The sequence below is a fragment of the Nothoprocta perdicaria genome, unplaced genomic scaffold (assembly GCF_003342845.1).
Source record: "Nothoprocta perdicaria isolate Ctin4 unplaced genomic scaffold, notPer1 scaffold_117, whole genome shotgun sequence".
NCBI classification, from domain to species: domain Eukaryota; kingdom Metazoa; phylum Chordata; class Aves; order Tinamiformes; family Tinamidae; genus Nothoprocta; species Nothoprocta perdicaria.
Window position 1 is genome coordinate 1,577,362 of NW_020454283.1, and position 14,836 is coordinate 1,592,197.

At 54.5% G+C, this 14,836-nt stretch overlaps 3 protein-coding genes across 3 annotated transcripts; 1 reads left to right on the forward strand and 2 right to left on the reverse strand.

The window, feature by feature from the left end:
• Positions 1–26: 26 nt before the first annotated feature.
• Positions 27–4,935, forward strand: OTUD3 (OTU deubiquitinase 3; the record flags this gene model as incomplete). The annotated part of the gene is made up of 8 exons (XM_026053694.1): positions 27–82; positions 625–773; positions 1,188–1,300; positions 2,554–2,676; positions 3,395–3,520; positions 3,788–3,884; positions 4,164–4,342; positions 4,641–4,935. Coding segments are annotated over 8 exons (1,020 nt in total), but the record flags the coding sequence as incomplete, so codon positions are not given.
• A 5,993-nt stretch (positions 4,936–10,928) lies between these two features.
• LOC112959552 (phospholipase A2, membrane associated-like) lies at positions 10,929–11,603 on the reverse strand. The gene is made up of 4 exons (XM_026053574.1): positions 11,564–11,603; positions 11,308–11,452; positions 11,131–11,237; positions 10,929–11,056 (listed from the first exon to the last, which is right to left on the reverse strand). Exons 1-4 carry the CDS (start codon positions 11,601–11,603, stop codon positions 10,929–10,931), a joined length of 420 nt encoding a protein of 139 aa, XP_025909359.1.
• A 679-nt stretch (positions 11,604–12,282) lies between these two features.
• On the reverse strand, positions 12,283–13,160 carry LOC112959645 (phospholipase A2, membrane associated-like). The gene is made up of 4 exons (XM_026053703.1): positions 13,121–13,160; positions 12,688–12,829; positions 12,511–12,621; positions 12,283–12,424 (listed from the first exon to the last, which is right to left on the reverse strand). Exons 1-4 carry the CDS (start codon positions 13,158–13,160, stop codon positions 12,283–12,285), a joined length of 435 nt encoding a protein of 144 aa, XP_025909488.1.
• Between the last annotated feature and the right edge of the window lie 1,676 nt (positions 13,161–14,836).

Consider the following 14,836-nt stretch of genomic DNA (forward strand, 5'->3'; position numbering starts at 1 on the left):
GCGCCGCCGCCCCGGTCCCGGGCGGCCTTGCCGGGCAGCTCCGGGCGCTCGGCCTCCGGCTGCGGGAGGTGCCCGGGGACGGGTGAGCGCCACGGCTCCTGGGGGTCGCTCCGCGCCCACGGCCCGGCCCAGCGGGGCCCCCGTGGCCCGCGGGGAGCTGCGGCCACCCCGGCCGTGGGAGACGCAGGGAATATCGGGAGCACCGGGAGAAAGGGGGACGGGAACGTGGCCGCTCATCAGCTGCTCGGTGCGGCCCCGAGCTGCCGTTCGCGGCACCGCAGCTCGGCCTGGTGCGGCCGAGGACACTGCGTGCTGTTGGTGCTGTTGGCCTCTGTAGGGTGTAATTCTGCCGTCCCCGCGTTTTGTGCCCATATTTCCAGTTCTGAGCTCAGCGGCCGTTCAGAGGGCTGGGAATAGCCCCCTTGTCCCAGTTAGCGCCGGCCAGGCTCTGCTTCCAGCCCGGCTCGCTGGGGAAGCAGCCCCTGCAGCCCTTGGCTGCACCGCTGGTGCTGCAGGCCCTGCTCGGGTGCAGGGCTGCCCGGGGGAAACTTCAGCCGCCCGTTCCGGGGTGCCCTCTTAGGGGCTGCCTTTCCCACGAGCCGCCTGTGGTTCCTCCGTTGGCAGCAACTGCTTGTTCCGTGCCCTCGGCGATCAGCTCGAGGGGCATTCGCGGAACCACCTCCAGCACCGCCAGGAAACCGTGGATTACATGGTGAAGCGGCGGGAGGATTTCGAGCCCTTCGTGGAGGATGATGTTCCCTTCGAGAAACACGGTAAGACCCTGATAGAAAGGGGTATTGTGCCCTATGTGCACATTTCATTGGGGTACTTTCTAACTACGCTATTTCTCATTCTGCAGCTGTTTTAGAAGAGCTATCTATCTTTTAGACACAGCAGTTTCTTTTCTTTTTTTTAGGAAAATGAGCGATTAAATTTGCACTTTTTAAATTCTAGGAGAAACTTGGCAGATAAAAGAAAAAAGCCAGGAGTATAGATATGTTGTTTTCAGAAGGAATTTATTAAATTATCTAGCTCCCCTTGAATGCTGCTAGTGGTTAAGTGCCGATTTCCGTGGATATCTCTGTCTCCTTGATTTTTTTTTTTTTTTGTTTTCTGTGGTGTTAAAGCAGAGAAGGTCCAAAGCAGAGGCCAAGTTCCCAACTCTTACAGTATTTCTTTTTCTTTAGTAAGCAATTTGGCAAAACCTGGCACCTTTGCTGGCAATGATGCTATTGTGGCATTTGCGAGGAACCATGAAGTGAATGTGGTTATTCATCAGCCTAATGCACCGCTGTGGCAGGTGAGGAGCAGAACTTCTATATTGCAGTCTGATTTTTCAGCTGATGAGCACCTATAGTTTGGAAAATTCCTGATCTATAGGAAGATGCCAAGCACTGGTTGATGGCTGTAGTTGGTTTTGCACGGTGTTGCAAGCAAGCTGTGCTTGATTTTTATTTTTCGGTCTGGAATGCATCTGGATCAGAACTGTGGCTTTAATCAGCGTCAGTTCCTCTCTCCTGAGGATCAGACATTTGCAAGATGTCTCTTTTCACAGAAATTTGAGCTAGACCTAAGGAAACCTGAATGATAATGTTAACATTGATATTGTTTCTTAGTCATTGTCTCTTAATGTTAACATTGATATTTTTCTTTATATCCCATACTTTTCCAAGTGTTGTGGGGGAACTTAAAGGTGAACAAGTGTAAAACAAATGAATGAAAAAAATTGCAAAATCTGAAGTCACTAAGGCAAGGCATAAACTGCAGGTGTAATTGAAAGGTGACTTGGTGTAAATTGTGTAAGTGAGGAAAAGTTGATTCAAAAACCGATAGGGATTGGGCAACTCTGGAACCCTAAAACAAGCATTTTTTGGGCTTTGCTTCCTGGCGCCTTCTCCAGGGAAGGTCTTGGATCTTTGAACTCTGGCTTGACAGGTAAGCAAAGGCAGTGCACAGATGTTCCGTGATTTTTCATGTACCTGGAAAGAGCTGATATGTTTGTCACAGTTGGAGAGAGTGACATTCAGGGTGGGAACTATTCCTGCAGTAGTAGAGATAATACCCAGAGCAGCAATTTTCTAAAGAAACAGATTTACCTGGGACTGAAAAAGCAGAGGAACTTTCAGCTGTTAACAGTGCTTCTGAGTGCAATTAATTGTTGTGATTTGATTTTATTTGTATTGATCTTAAAAAAAAAAAAAAAAATCACTTCAAATGCCTACTGCTAAAATGCTGTCTTTTCACAAATGCAGAAAAAAATTGCTTTAAGTGGCTGTTTCCAACGTGATAAAGACTGGAATTGACTCTTATTTCTCATAGCATTTGACAGGAAAGCATGTTTTATGGTGAATGGAAATTGTCATTGAAATTGGAGCTGGAGAAGATTGTCACCAAACTCGAATATCTTCCGGGGGAAAAACTTATGTATCCAGTAGCTCTGCACTCTGTTTCCTACTGCAATGTTTGTTAGTGCTTCAGAGTGTTAGTAATGTAAAAATGTGATGCAAAAATTAATTGACTCTACATTGTCCTTTGTCGTTTTGTTTCATTTAGATTCGAGGCACAGAGAGGAGCCCCGCGAGGGAGCTGCACATCGCCTATCGGCACGGGGAGCACTATGACAGTGTGAGGAGGATGAATGATGATTCCGAAGCTCCGGCCTGTCTCCGCATGGAGGTGGGTGATGGCAGCCTGGCACAGGCCAGGTGTGGGGGAAAAATAGCTGCAAACATGTTTCTAGCTTCTCTTCTTGTTTGTGCTGAGAATGAGAGAGTTTGGTCCTTCGTTTTAGGAAAGAAAAACTCCTCTGATTAATAAAATCAGTGCTGTGAAGGGCTTAAATAACTGGGCTGGGAGTCAGAAGAAAGAAAGAAAGAAATTCAAGAAAGCTTGAATTTGCAGTAATGAGTGCTCTGGAAGTTAGGAGATAATTGCATTGAAGTCACATACTCAAGTCCCACAATTGCAAAAACGTCTAAATGAAAAAGGAGGGAGGAAATAGCTTTATACAATGGTCCTCTTTGTAGTTATTTTTTTTCTCCACCGTTAAGGATTAGGCTGTGCTGTCCTTGAAGTTCTCTGCACACAGTTGTTTCGTGTATGGGATTGGACTAGAATGAGTATTTAAAAAAAAAACAATAATTGGTCATTGCTATGCATGATCTTTTAATAAATTCGATAAATTGTGGGAAATGGTGTCAGCAGTTTTGAAAGTTGTAGAAGGTCAGAGACACTGATACAGGTTTTCACAGAATCAGAATGTTCAAGGTTGGAAGGGACCTCTAGAGATCATCTAGAGATCATTTCTTTGAGAAAGATGTGCCAGAAGGATTGAAGCTAGACTGAAGCCAGACTTTGTTGTATAACATGAAATAACGGTGTGCTTTTCTTGCAGATGCTTTGCAAAAATGACTCAAAGGAGGAGGAGGAGATTAAACCACAGAAGGAGGAATATGAGGATGGAATTGAAGATGAAGTGGAAGATGCTGTGCAGAAAGTGCGTGATGCAACTGAATGTTCGGTCAGTATGGAGTAAACTGTTAAGCTTGATGTTCCGAACTTCTTAATACATGAAAGAACCCTGGGGAGTAACTAAAGCTTTAATCTTGAGTGACTCCACAAATCAGGATGCATTTCATCCTGGATCCAACCCTTTAATGCAAATGAAAAATACCCTGTGAGTACCTAATAGTTTTGAAGTGCTGAGTGGTCCATGTTGAACAAATCCTTACATGTCAGTAGTTTAAAATGCCATTAATGTGTTATCCCTCTCTCTACCTGTGGACAGGACGTTGACTTAATAAACCAGATATTGCAAGTGGAAAACTACAATGTTGAATCAGCAATATTTGCCATCATTCAAGTGAATGAAGTGAAAAGAATCAGTAAGTACATGCAGCTAGTAGCCTGTGTCAAAACAATGTTGTTTAAGGCTAGAGATTGGCGTTTATGTGAACAAAAAGCAGTTCAACAGCGGCTTGCTGTTGTCTGTGCTTCCACCTCAGGTGAAGAACGTGTCCTGTGTACTCAGCACGGCAAAGTGGCTGCTGAACTGTGTTTTTTTTGGGGGGGTCAATATTTAACCTACCTCAAAAAGCTACAGGAGGTTTACAAGGACGAACTACCCTCCTTGTGTCTGAGGGAAAACCTCTGCTTGTTGATAGGTGCTGAAGAGCAGTGTGATTCCCAGGACAAAGGTCTGAAATTGTGTGGCTCAGCTTTGTGGGAAGAAAATGGAAGTGGCTCCAGAATTGTTGGAAAACAGAATTTGCTTCAAGATAAAACGGAAAGCAAAAGGGAGGCCAGATGTGATGAGGAGAATCGAGCAAATCGAACCGCAAAGGTAGGTGAAGGGTAGTGTGGGAGCAATCTAGGTATTGATCATCCACAGCTGTTTTTTTCCTTTAAATTAGAAGATTTCAGTCCTATAGCTGTGACTTTGATCTAATAGAAACTAAGTTAATGACACATGGCCCTTTTCCCAAAGTGCGAAAAAATTGTCATGATGAATAGTTCGGTTTAAATGTGTCAGGGCAGTTCTTTGATATCTACCTGTCTGCCTTCCCGTGTAGCGAGCTGTTCTTCCCCGCCTGAGAGGAGAAATGTCTGTTTTCAGCTGTGTTTTCATTTTGTGCTTTCAGGTATCCAAAAAGCAGAAGAAGGAGCAGCAGCGGCTAGAGAAGAAGAAGCGGCAGGAAGAAAGGCACCGACAGAAGGTCTTGGCCAACAGATCCAACTGGGATGAAAGGAACAGGAGGGACATGGACTCAGATACCCAAGTGACCCTGGTGAAGGCCACAGCAGCCCTCAACATATGACTGAACGTTTCTGGGGTGCTCTAGCGCAGAAAGCAAATAAAACTGATGAAGGCAAAACTCCTCAGAATGCATTTCCCAGCACCTGTTACCTTAAAACGAGTTTCTGCAGCGATCTCCAGGCATGCACTAACTCTCTGCTTCTCCAGTTGTGGGAAGAATGTTTATTTGTAATGCTGTATCAGCAGGTGTATGAAAAAAAGTTTGAAGTTAATCAAAAAAAGTAAAGACTTATTATTTTGGAGTAAAGTGAAGGTGAGAATCTTTTTCTTCAGTGGTCTTTAGTTTTGTTTGGAGATCTCTTGGGGCGCTTAGATTTCTCCTATAGTGGCTTTCTACCTCAGGTTAAATTTGCAAGAGCTTTATCTTACTGTTAACAGTTCTCAACTGGGAACACCATTTTATTTTTCCTATTTAAAGTTAGAAGGTAGAGGAGCAAAATTTTGAAAGTTTTCCAGTGCTGAAATGTCAGCTAACACCGCATCAGATGTGAGACTTCTTTCTCTTTCTACCTGAGGGCACAGTGGGAAGCTTCAGCATCACCAGAGGTGCTTGTGCCAGTGCAGCACGGAGCCACGTGCTGCTTCAGAAACCATTACGCAAGAAGGGCAATAGCCCCGTAGAGCCCAGGCTTGCTTCTCGCACACATGTGAGGTGATTTGGACTGCAAGCTCTCGAGTCCTTTGCGTGTTTTCCTCTCACTACACGGAGCGAGGAGGAGCCTCTCTGCCCTCCTGAGGCTGCAGCACTGATTGATGCAGCCTGGTGAAGTCTAATGCAGCAGCAGGACACAACCTGAGCGGGTGTGAGGTTCCTGTTGAGTGCAGTCCACGTGGGCTGTTTCTTGGACATCTGGAATCGTGTCTCTTTGCTTCACTCGGGAGCTTTAGGGCTATAGTCCAAGCGGGCGCTCGATAGTCATTAGTCTCCACATGAAATTATTGTAACCAATGGATCAAAAGTCCTGGGAACAAGCTTCCAAGCAGCAGGAATCCCTGGGAATGCTGCCTGCCTCGCACTTCATAAACTAAACTTTTTCCTGCTTTTTTTTTTTTTTCTCAAATTCCTCTTTGGTGAAATCACCGAGGACTTTGGAATAGGTAATTGAATCCTGTGGCACTTTCTCCTGTAGCATTTGGGATATGAACTACAGTGTGAAGGTAGTGGGGCTTGGCCTGGCTTTGGGGCTCGCGGTGCCCCTTCGATGGGGGTTTCGGGGCTACAAGGACACCCGTGTGCCCCCATCAGCCAGGAGAGGGACTAAATAGGGGTTCCCAATGTGAAGGATTCCTCTGTTGGAAAAAGTCTTTAAGTTCCCAAATCAGCACTGCAATGGAACTACTTTTTTGCCTAAGCTGCCAGAAGCAGGCTTGTGCTCTGCTTATCAGAAGCTTTCAGAACATAGAAAGAACAGAATTTTGCCTTAAGAACTGGTGGTGCAGGAGAAGAGCAGGCTTGAACTATAGTACAAAAAAGTGCTTTAGTTCTACAGTAAGTTTGGTGGAAATAAAAGTAATATAAAGCAGCTCTGGTGCTGGAGTATAGTGCCTGGCAAGTGAAGAAGCGCACGATACACTCTGCTTTAATGCTGGTGCTAACCAGGAGTGACTGCTGAGGAGGGAAATCTGAGCAGTGTTTAGTGAGGAGGAAGAAAACAGACGAGTCTTGAATTCAGAGTGTTGTTCCTAAAGCGAAATAGCAAAGTTGGAAAGCTTCGTTTTATGCCAGCTGTTAGGTAGCCTGTTATTAGCACTGCTGTTTCCTGGAATTAATTTTCTCAAGATTTTTACAGTAGTGGGAAGAATGGGATGTCATAGCCACAACTGGAAAAGTGCCAGTCACCTGGACGGTGTGAGAGAGCTCGGCCTTCAGGGATATGGCCCGTAATACCTCGGAGCAAACGCAGCTGAGAATGCTTTAATCTCCAAGTGCAATTTGATTCAAACAAACTCCTAATGTGCTGCACTGTCTTATTAAGCCAATCGTTTACTCTTGATTTTTGATAGAATAATTTTGTACTTAGAAAAACTTGCTTCTGTCTGAAGATGTTAACCTTTCCTTTGGTTTGTTTCAGATATATTTTTTTTCCCTTAGCCGCTGGCATTATCATGGGTATTTTCACCTCTCTCCAAGGGAGTTTTTATGCAAGAAAATCCTGTCCTCCTCTTTCATTGCCCATGCCTGCTCTTCAGCAGGGCTGACTGAGCCTCCTGCTGTGTGTTTGTGGGCTAATAAACGTGCACGTTCCTTTGGTATCTGAGAAGAGGTTGCTTTGTGTTCCCAGCACTGCCCACGTCCCACAGAGCTGCCTGGCTGTCTTAAACGGACTGAACTAAGGGGAGCATTGGAGCTGCAGCTCGGTGCTGGGATGCTCTGGGATGCGCAGGATGTGCTGGGATGCACTGGGATGCTCCCGTGCCCACGGCGGCTGGACCGGCGGGGTCGTCACAGCCCTGCGGGGGGGCACGAGGAGAGCAGAGGCCCTCGGGCCACTTGGAAACACAGAGCTCGGCTGCCGCTTCCCTGCAGGCGTGTGCAGAGCGGGAGCAGTCCCAGCTCCTGAAAGCCTCTTGTGGTGTCCTGTGTGTATTCTCGTCACTGCTCCTGCTTTGTGCTGCATCTCGCTGTTCCTGGAGGGCATCCAGGAACATTCCCCCTAACAGTAGCCTTAACTTATCTGCAGAGCCTGAATATCCAAAATAAAAGTCCTGCCATGGGCAGTCCCTGCATCCCTAGCAGTGCTCTGGAGGTGCTGTGTGCTCACGCTTGCTGGGACCTCAGCAGCCTCAGAGGGCAGCACAGCCTTGATAAGCGCTTCCCCCCCGTCTGTTTTCTGCTGCATCTTCTAGTATAAATGTTTGGGATCCTGCTTTCTGGCTGAAGAGAAACTTGGATAAATTTGGAGTGTGGAAAATTCCTGTCTCTAGCAGTGGAAAACTGAGTCCTGAGCTGACACGAGGAAATGCTTTGCAGAGTTAAAAAGAAGATACCCCACGTACCGTAGGAAGCAAGAAAACCGGGGAAACCATGAAAGATGTTGCTCCGAGGAGTGACTCGTGTTCCCTCTGGGAAGGAAGTGTTAGAAGTGCCATTGACACTGAGGGAAACTGCTGCAGCTCCAGGTGGGAGAATGGTCTCTGGGGTCCGGGCAGGAGTTAGAGGTGCCTCTCCTTGTAGGATTGGCCCCAGGAAGAGCCTGGGAGCTGCTGGGGCTCCTTGGGCTCTGCATCCTGCTGTTCCTCTTCCTATGGATATTTCCTTTTCTCTTAAGGTTGCCACCTTTGGGGCCACATGTCACCTCTGGCGGGTGCGAGGTCAGTGCTTGGCCTCCACCCGAGGGCAGGTCTGGCCTTTGGGGAGCACTCCCAGATCTAACCTGGGCTCTAATCACAGCTGGCATTTACTGGCTCTGCTCCTGGCGCCTTTCTGTCCCCACCTTTCCCACAAGTGCACTGTTATTTTTTGTCTTACTCCTCTCCTGCATCTCCTGGATCTGCAGTGGGGTCTCACAGTGTTGAATGTCGTGGCTTTGGGCTTGCACTGATTCTTGCAGCACAATCCTGCTCTTTCTACCTGGAGCAGCAGAGAAAACACTGCAGTACCTGCTAACCAGCAGCATTATCCCAGGGTGATGTCCAGCCTAAACGAGGCACTTCTCACATCCAAGACCGCCGGGCACAAGAGCAGTATTCTCTTTAATTTGGAACTGTTAATTTAATTCCCTTTATTGTTTGGTCTCTCAGAAAGGCCGTGCTCTGTCTCACCTTTCTCTTTTCTTGGACAGGGAGAAGGTGCAGCCGATGCGGAGCACCCTGCGGCTGGGACTCGCTCACACCGGGGGACACCGAGGGATCTGTGGCCAGAGGTAGGGTGGCACCGCAGGGTTGTGCCCTCCTGGTCCTGCTCGCTGGTTTTTCCCCTTGAGGACTAAGGTAAATCTCTAACAAACCGGCTGCGCTGCCGGAGGGGCCGCGGTGACAGCGACTTCGCAGAGGTTTCGCAACGGGGCGGATATGAAGTAAGACGCGTGGCCGGGGGCCGCCCGCCTCCCGGGAGCATGTGGGTTCTGTCTGCGTTGCGCAACATGTTTTTCTCCTTTCAAAGGACAAGGGAAATATCCCATGACAGCCCAGCAAGGCCCTTGTGGGGGTCTCTGGACGGGACGATGGTGAAAACGGATGGATTTGGAGCGTGGATACAGGGCTCCCCCCTCCCGCAGCAATTCCCATCCTGCTTTCAGCACTTACATGTCTTTTGCATTCCGATGGCTTTCTGCAGAACAGCGAGCAAGACAACGGAGCTCCACGTTAACCATCCCTAACGCCCTGCGGTGCAGGCAGCGAAACACCTGGGGCTACCTGCAGTCTGCCCAGTGCTTGAGCAGAACGAGCCCGTTTGGGATCAGCCGGCACACCCCCGTGCCATGCAGTCTGTCCCTACAGGGCTCCCTGCCCCGTGGGGCTGTTCCCTCCTTCCCGTGTGTTGCTCCTCTCCCACGGGATGTTCCTACGTGGGGAGGACAGGAAAGCTAGAGGCCTGGGTGGTAACCAGAGGGAAACACTTCCAATTTGGGGGAGATTTTCCATTGATCTCTGTTGCTCTCACGGGGTCTCAGAGGGGCAGGGTGCACTCTTGGAGAAACGTGGCCGCCCTGGGTGTGTTTGGGGTGTTTTCCACAGTGGGGATGATCGCAGGGCTGGGCGTCAGCTCTGCCTGCCTCTGTCTCCCCTCTGTTACCCCATGGGCACCTGGGCTGCGGTGTGAGAAAGGTTTGGGTTCCCTCTGGGAACTGGAGCAAGGCGCTTTGCTAATGGGAGCAAGGTACTTTGCTAATGGGAGCTCACACAGGGGAGCGGTGCTGTTTATTCTCCGCGTTTATTTTGAGGGGCACGAGGACACAACGAAGCGCAAGGGAAAGCAGAGCCCTGGCGTTGCCCCCCGGCTGCCCATGCTGGGGAACCAGAGCCAGGCGGAGGCCAAGCACGAGGCTCCCGCGGCCTCCTTCCTCGCTGTGTCGCTGCTCTGCTCTCACGGGGCTGTCCTGGTAAAAGGCTTCTTGCTCCCCGGGGGCAGCAGGACCCGCCGCGCTGCTCCCGGGGCCAGGCGCCGTGCGGCTGCAGGGGAGCAGCGCAGGAGCCGCGCGTGCAGCCGGCACAGCCGCCCCTGCCTCCTGCAGCGGCCGCCGGAGCCTGCGGTGGGACGGGGCCGTGGGGGGGCCGCCCTTGGCACCGTGTCCTCCCCCTCCGTCACCGCGGGCACTTACGGCAGGTGCTGATGCTGGCACCGGGTTGGGGGCCGGGGGCTCGGCAGCGCCGCGCCGGCCTCGCGGGGCAGCAGGCGCGGAGCAGGCGGCACCTGCCCGGGAGAGCAGCGTGAAGCGCAAGGCGGGGGGGACCCGCTGGGTGCTGCTGGCATCAGCGCCCTTTGCCGCGTGGCCCCGTTGGGCAGCGTGGGCACCCTGTGCCCCTGAGCAGCCCCCAGCCCCTTCCCTCCTGGAGTTGACCCCCGGCACAGGCTGCTTTTCCCTGCGTGTTGCCCTTGTACCAGGCCGTGGAGGCACCTCGGGGGCCCCATGCTGCCGAGCAGCCGGGGGCGGACGTGTTGGCCACGGAGCTTCCCTCGAGCGCCGGCGCGAAGGCTGGGGGCGGCGGCGGCCCCTTGGTGCCAGCCGGGACGGTGCCTGCGGAGGTGGCGGGGTGGGGAAAAGGCGGAATTGCAGAGGTGGGAAGGAGCCCGGGAGCAGCAGGTCCCGGCCGCTCGTGCAGGGCACTGCGTTGGGCAGGGTGCTGAGCGGGAAGGGGCTCCCCGACCCCGGTGTCCCACTTACTGCAGGCGAGCAGCGCTGCCAGCGTCAGCAGGACCCTCATCTTCCTCACTCCTTGATGGGCTCTTAACGTGAAGCGCCGCGTGCGACTCGCGCTCCTGGCTCTTATAGGGCGCCCCGGCCCTCTCCCACCCTGTCCCGCGGGCCGCGGCCGCAGTGACGCAGCGCCTGGACACTCGCTGCTTGGAGGCAAGCGCAGGGGTTTCGTCCTCTCCTCGGCAGCGCTCGCAGCCACGCGGTGACTTTAGCCTTTCCTTAGTTTATTCTCCGTTAACGGCGGAGCGGGGCGCTCACGGGCGGCACGCGGCGCGCGGGTACAGGCGCAGCGCGGCGCGGTAGGAGCCCCGGTGCCGTCGCAGGCAGAGCGCCAGGCTGCGGTCGCACTCGCAGGAGAGCTGGGCGCACGCGGAGCCCTTTGCTGCGGGGACAGGGGGACGCAGGGGTGAGGCGGAGCCGTGGGGCCAGGCCGGGCGCCGCGGGGCCGCTCCTCACCGCACGCCAGGCGCCCGCCCTGCCAGCCATAGCGGTAGCGCTGCCGCTTGGCCTGGCAGCCGTGCCGCAGGAGGCTCTCGTAGCAGCTGTCGTGACGCTGGCAGCACCTGTGCGAGCAGCAGGACAGCTCCAGAGCGCGCGCTGGCACCGCGGCGTTAGCGGCACCGGGGCACCCACCCGTCCGTGGCATCCTTGGGCTGCCCGCGGCCGCCCCAGCCGCAGTGGCAGCCGTAGGAGCCGTAGTGCAGCAGCGCCGAGTGCCCCGTCGCTTGTGTCACCATGCGCTGCAGCTCCCAGAGGCTCCCGTGCGCTGCCAGCACGCCTGCATGGGGGACAGCAGAGGAGGAGGAGGAGGAAGGCCAGGCAGGCTGCCGTGCTCTCGCTGCTGCTCGCAGCTGCTGCGGCCACCGGGAGTCCTGTCTCTTTCGCTCACCCCAGGTGAGTAGCAGGGTGAGCACCACGAGCAGCTTCATCTCGAGGCCTCGCGGCTGCCTCTGCCCACGGCTGGGATCCAGCCCCCCAGGCTTATATAGACAGGGGCCTCGGCTCCTTGCTTTCAGATGTGCCCTTACCACATGTCTCCTGGAGTGCGATTATTGGTAAAGCAGAAGGATGCTCTTCTTCCCCTTTCCAGGAATGCCCCACATCCTCCCTGCCCGGCACTTGGGGAAGCAACGCGCGGGCAGGGGAAGGCGGGCAGGCTTCCACCCCGGGAGGAAGCCTGAGGGCGTCCAGCCCCTGGGCTCCCCTGGGGCCGTTAAAGTGGGGGGTGCTGGGGGAAGTTGGGGCAGGTTCCTGCCCAAAGCTTCCCTGCCTGGGCTGCCCCTGCTGCCGCTTCCTGCCCTCCCGCTCGCCTGAGGATTTTTGGATATTCGCATGTAGGCGAATACACCACCAGCTCCAGTGCCTTACTAAAACCCACACAGGGATGAAGCGTCCCTAAGACCTTTTATTGAATCTTTTTGGTTTTTTCCCACCCTAGGATGGGAAATCAACAGAGAGAAGGGGGAGAGGATCTATTGCAATAGGCACACGTCCTTCCTGCGCCCCAGCAGGGCCTTCCAAGAGGATGGCTCTGGCGAGCGCTCGGTCCAGCGCTGGCACCGGCCTTTGCTTTCCTTAGCCACGGGCAAGGAAAGCTCCGTGCCCCGCTCAGCACTGCAGCTTGTTCCCTCGGCACTGGAGTTTGAAGTAGAAGCGGTAGGACGTGTTGTAGGACGGGAGGGCGCTCGCCAGGCACAGAGCCACCTGCTTGTCACAGCGGCAGCTCTCGCTCCTGCACCAGCTCTGCCCGCTGCCTGCGGGGATGCGAACGTCGCCGTGTCATGTCTTGCTCCCCGCACATGTGGCCGCCGCAAAGGCCGGACCCCCGCCCTGAACTCACCGCAGACGACGTCTCCGTCAGCAACGTCGAATTCGTAGGGCGTGAGCAGGGGCCTGCACTGGCGCTCCCTCAGCTGCCGGTAGCAGCAGTCGTGGGCATGGCAGCACCTTGGGGGGCGGCGCGTCAGGGCCGCTCGCCCTGCGCGGGCCGCGCCGGGCCCCGCGGCTACTCACCGGTCGGTGGCGTCCACGGGGGTGCCGCTGCCGCCGATGCCGCAGAAGCAGCCGTACCAGCTGTAGGAGAGCAGGGCGCTTCTCCCCGTCGTGGCCTTCACCATGCGCTTCAGCTCCAGGACGCTCCCGCGGGCCGGCCGCCCTGCGGGGGAGGCGGAGGGATGCGCTGGCACCGGCCCCGGCGCCCGCGCATCAACCCTCTGGGGTCCACAGCAAGGTTCGGGATGCTTTCCAGGGGCTTTGGGGTCTGCTAGAGGGTTTTAATGCCCTGCTTGTATCCGTTACCCAGCAGTGTCGTGTTATCAGTGCCAGGCTGGGGTTTGGCATGGCCACGAAAGCCAGTGGCTCCCAAAGCCCTGAGAGCCAACCCCAAAACGGCAAAGCCTGAGGCCCTCATGTCTGTTGTTCCCGAGACCCCAGGGAAGGCACTTACCGCACACCAAGAGCACGGCAAACACGAGGAGATTCTTCATTTCTGCACGGGACCTGGACGAGGGGACCCAAGTGTCGTTGCCTCCTCAAGGAGACCTGGCTGCAGCCAGTGGCCTGGGGCTGGGACGGACGCGGGAGCAGGGAGAGAGCAGGAAAATTCCCTGCTCCACTTCCCTGCTGGGAGAGCCCTCTGGAGCGCCCAGCCCAGCAGCTTCCCCTATATAGGGGGAGAGGTCTGGCCCCTCCGCCCCCTGCCCTGCCGCTTGCCGTGGGTCTGGCTGCAGCAGGAGGCCGTTGCGCCAGCGCTGCCTCCACGCTCCCATCCCTCTGGAATTGCCTGAGTTCAGGGCCAGCCCCTCTCCCAGATGCTGCCACTCACAGCCTTGGTTCAAGGGCGGTGGGATGAGGTGGCCGGAGGGATGGGATAAAGGGAGATGCTGCCTGGAGTGGGGAAGGCACCTTGTTGGGGCCGGGCTCCTGTCTCTGAAACTTCACACTAGATCCAGTGCTGTCTCGCACGGCTCCGTGCTGCAGCTCCCTCCTGGGGCCTGCTTTTGCCAACCTACACCCCAAAACCCCAGGGAGCTGCTTCGGGAAGGCCGTAGACTCCCCCTTTGGAAAAGAGCACGGCCGCAATCGCAGCGCTGTCCCCCGAGGCACAGGGAAGCACAGGAGCCAAGCAGATAAGGAACAAAGGCCACTATCGCTCCTGGTTTTTACGGTATTTGTCCAGTGTCTGGGCAGGGCCGCTCCACCCCGAGGTCCTCCCAGTGGCGCTTCCCCCTGCTTTGACTTTCCATTCCCATTGCGTGCAGAATTAAAAAGCCCCATTAGGAGACCCCCACATCACCCCACCTTTTCCAGCGCTCCCTGCCTCTTGTGCCTTTGCAAAGCTGAACAGGAGGGAAGCAGCAGGGACTTTGTACCCGTTATTGGTATAAACTTGCTGCTCCAAGTTTAATTTTCCGGCCTGGAAAATGTACTTTTTTGGGGGGCGGGGGGTGCTCCACATGTGCAGCGATGGCTCTGGTGCCTCCCTGGTGAGACCCGTCACCACCAACCACTGAGCTGTCCTCCCGCTCCCTGCCCAGCCCGTTTTCCATTTGGAGCAAGGATGGGATGCTCCCTCCCCAGCACTGGCAGCTCCTCCTGCCCGGCCGGGTGCCTCTTTGGTCTCCCACGGGGCGGAGGAGCCGCCTTTGATGCGCCGCTCCCTTATCTGGATTCCTCAGGGCCGGCGGGCGGTTAACTTTGAATTCCAGCGGAGCGGGCAGTGCTCCTTCCTCGCCCGCCCACCCCTCGCTTCCCCTCTCCCGTTTCCCTGCTCTGTGATGCTTGCTTGCCCGCTCCACCTCTCCCTTCTCCTTGGCTGGCTTTTCTGACCATATTACTATTTCTGGAGGAGAGGGACTCTTGCCTTTACCATCCATTGATGGCCCTTCGTGCTCCAGGGCCTTGTACCTGTTGGATAGCGGTACCTGGTACGATGAGATGGAAGAAGAATTTCTCCCACCACCTCGAGCCTGGACTTGTTTCCATTCACCCTCATGCTGGTTTCCTCTCCCTTGTGCTGTCTGGGTGCTGGCAGCTGTATCTTTTTGTCTTCCTGGTGCCTGCCTGGCTATTTTGGAGCTGGAGCTCCTCGGCATTGCAGTTCCATTGCTACCGGAGCAGCCTGGTGCTTTGCCCGGCCTTGTCATGTTTCCCCGCTCCGTGC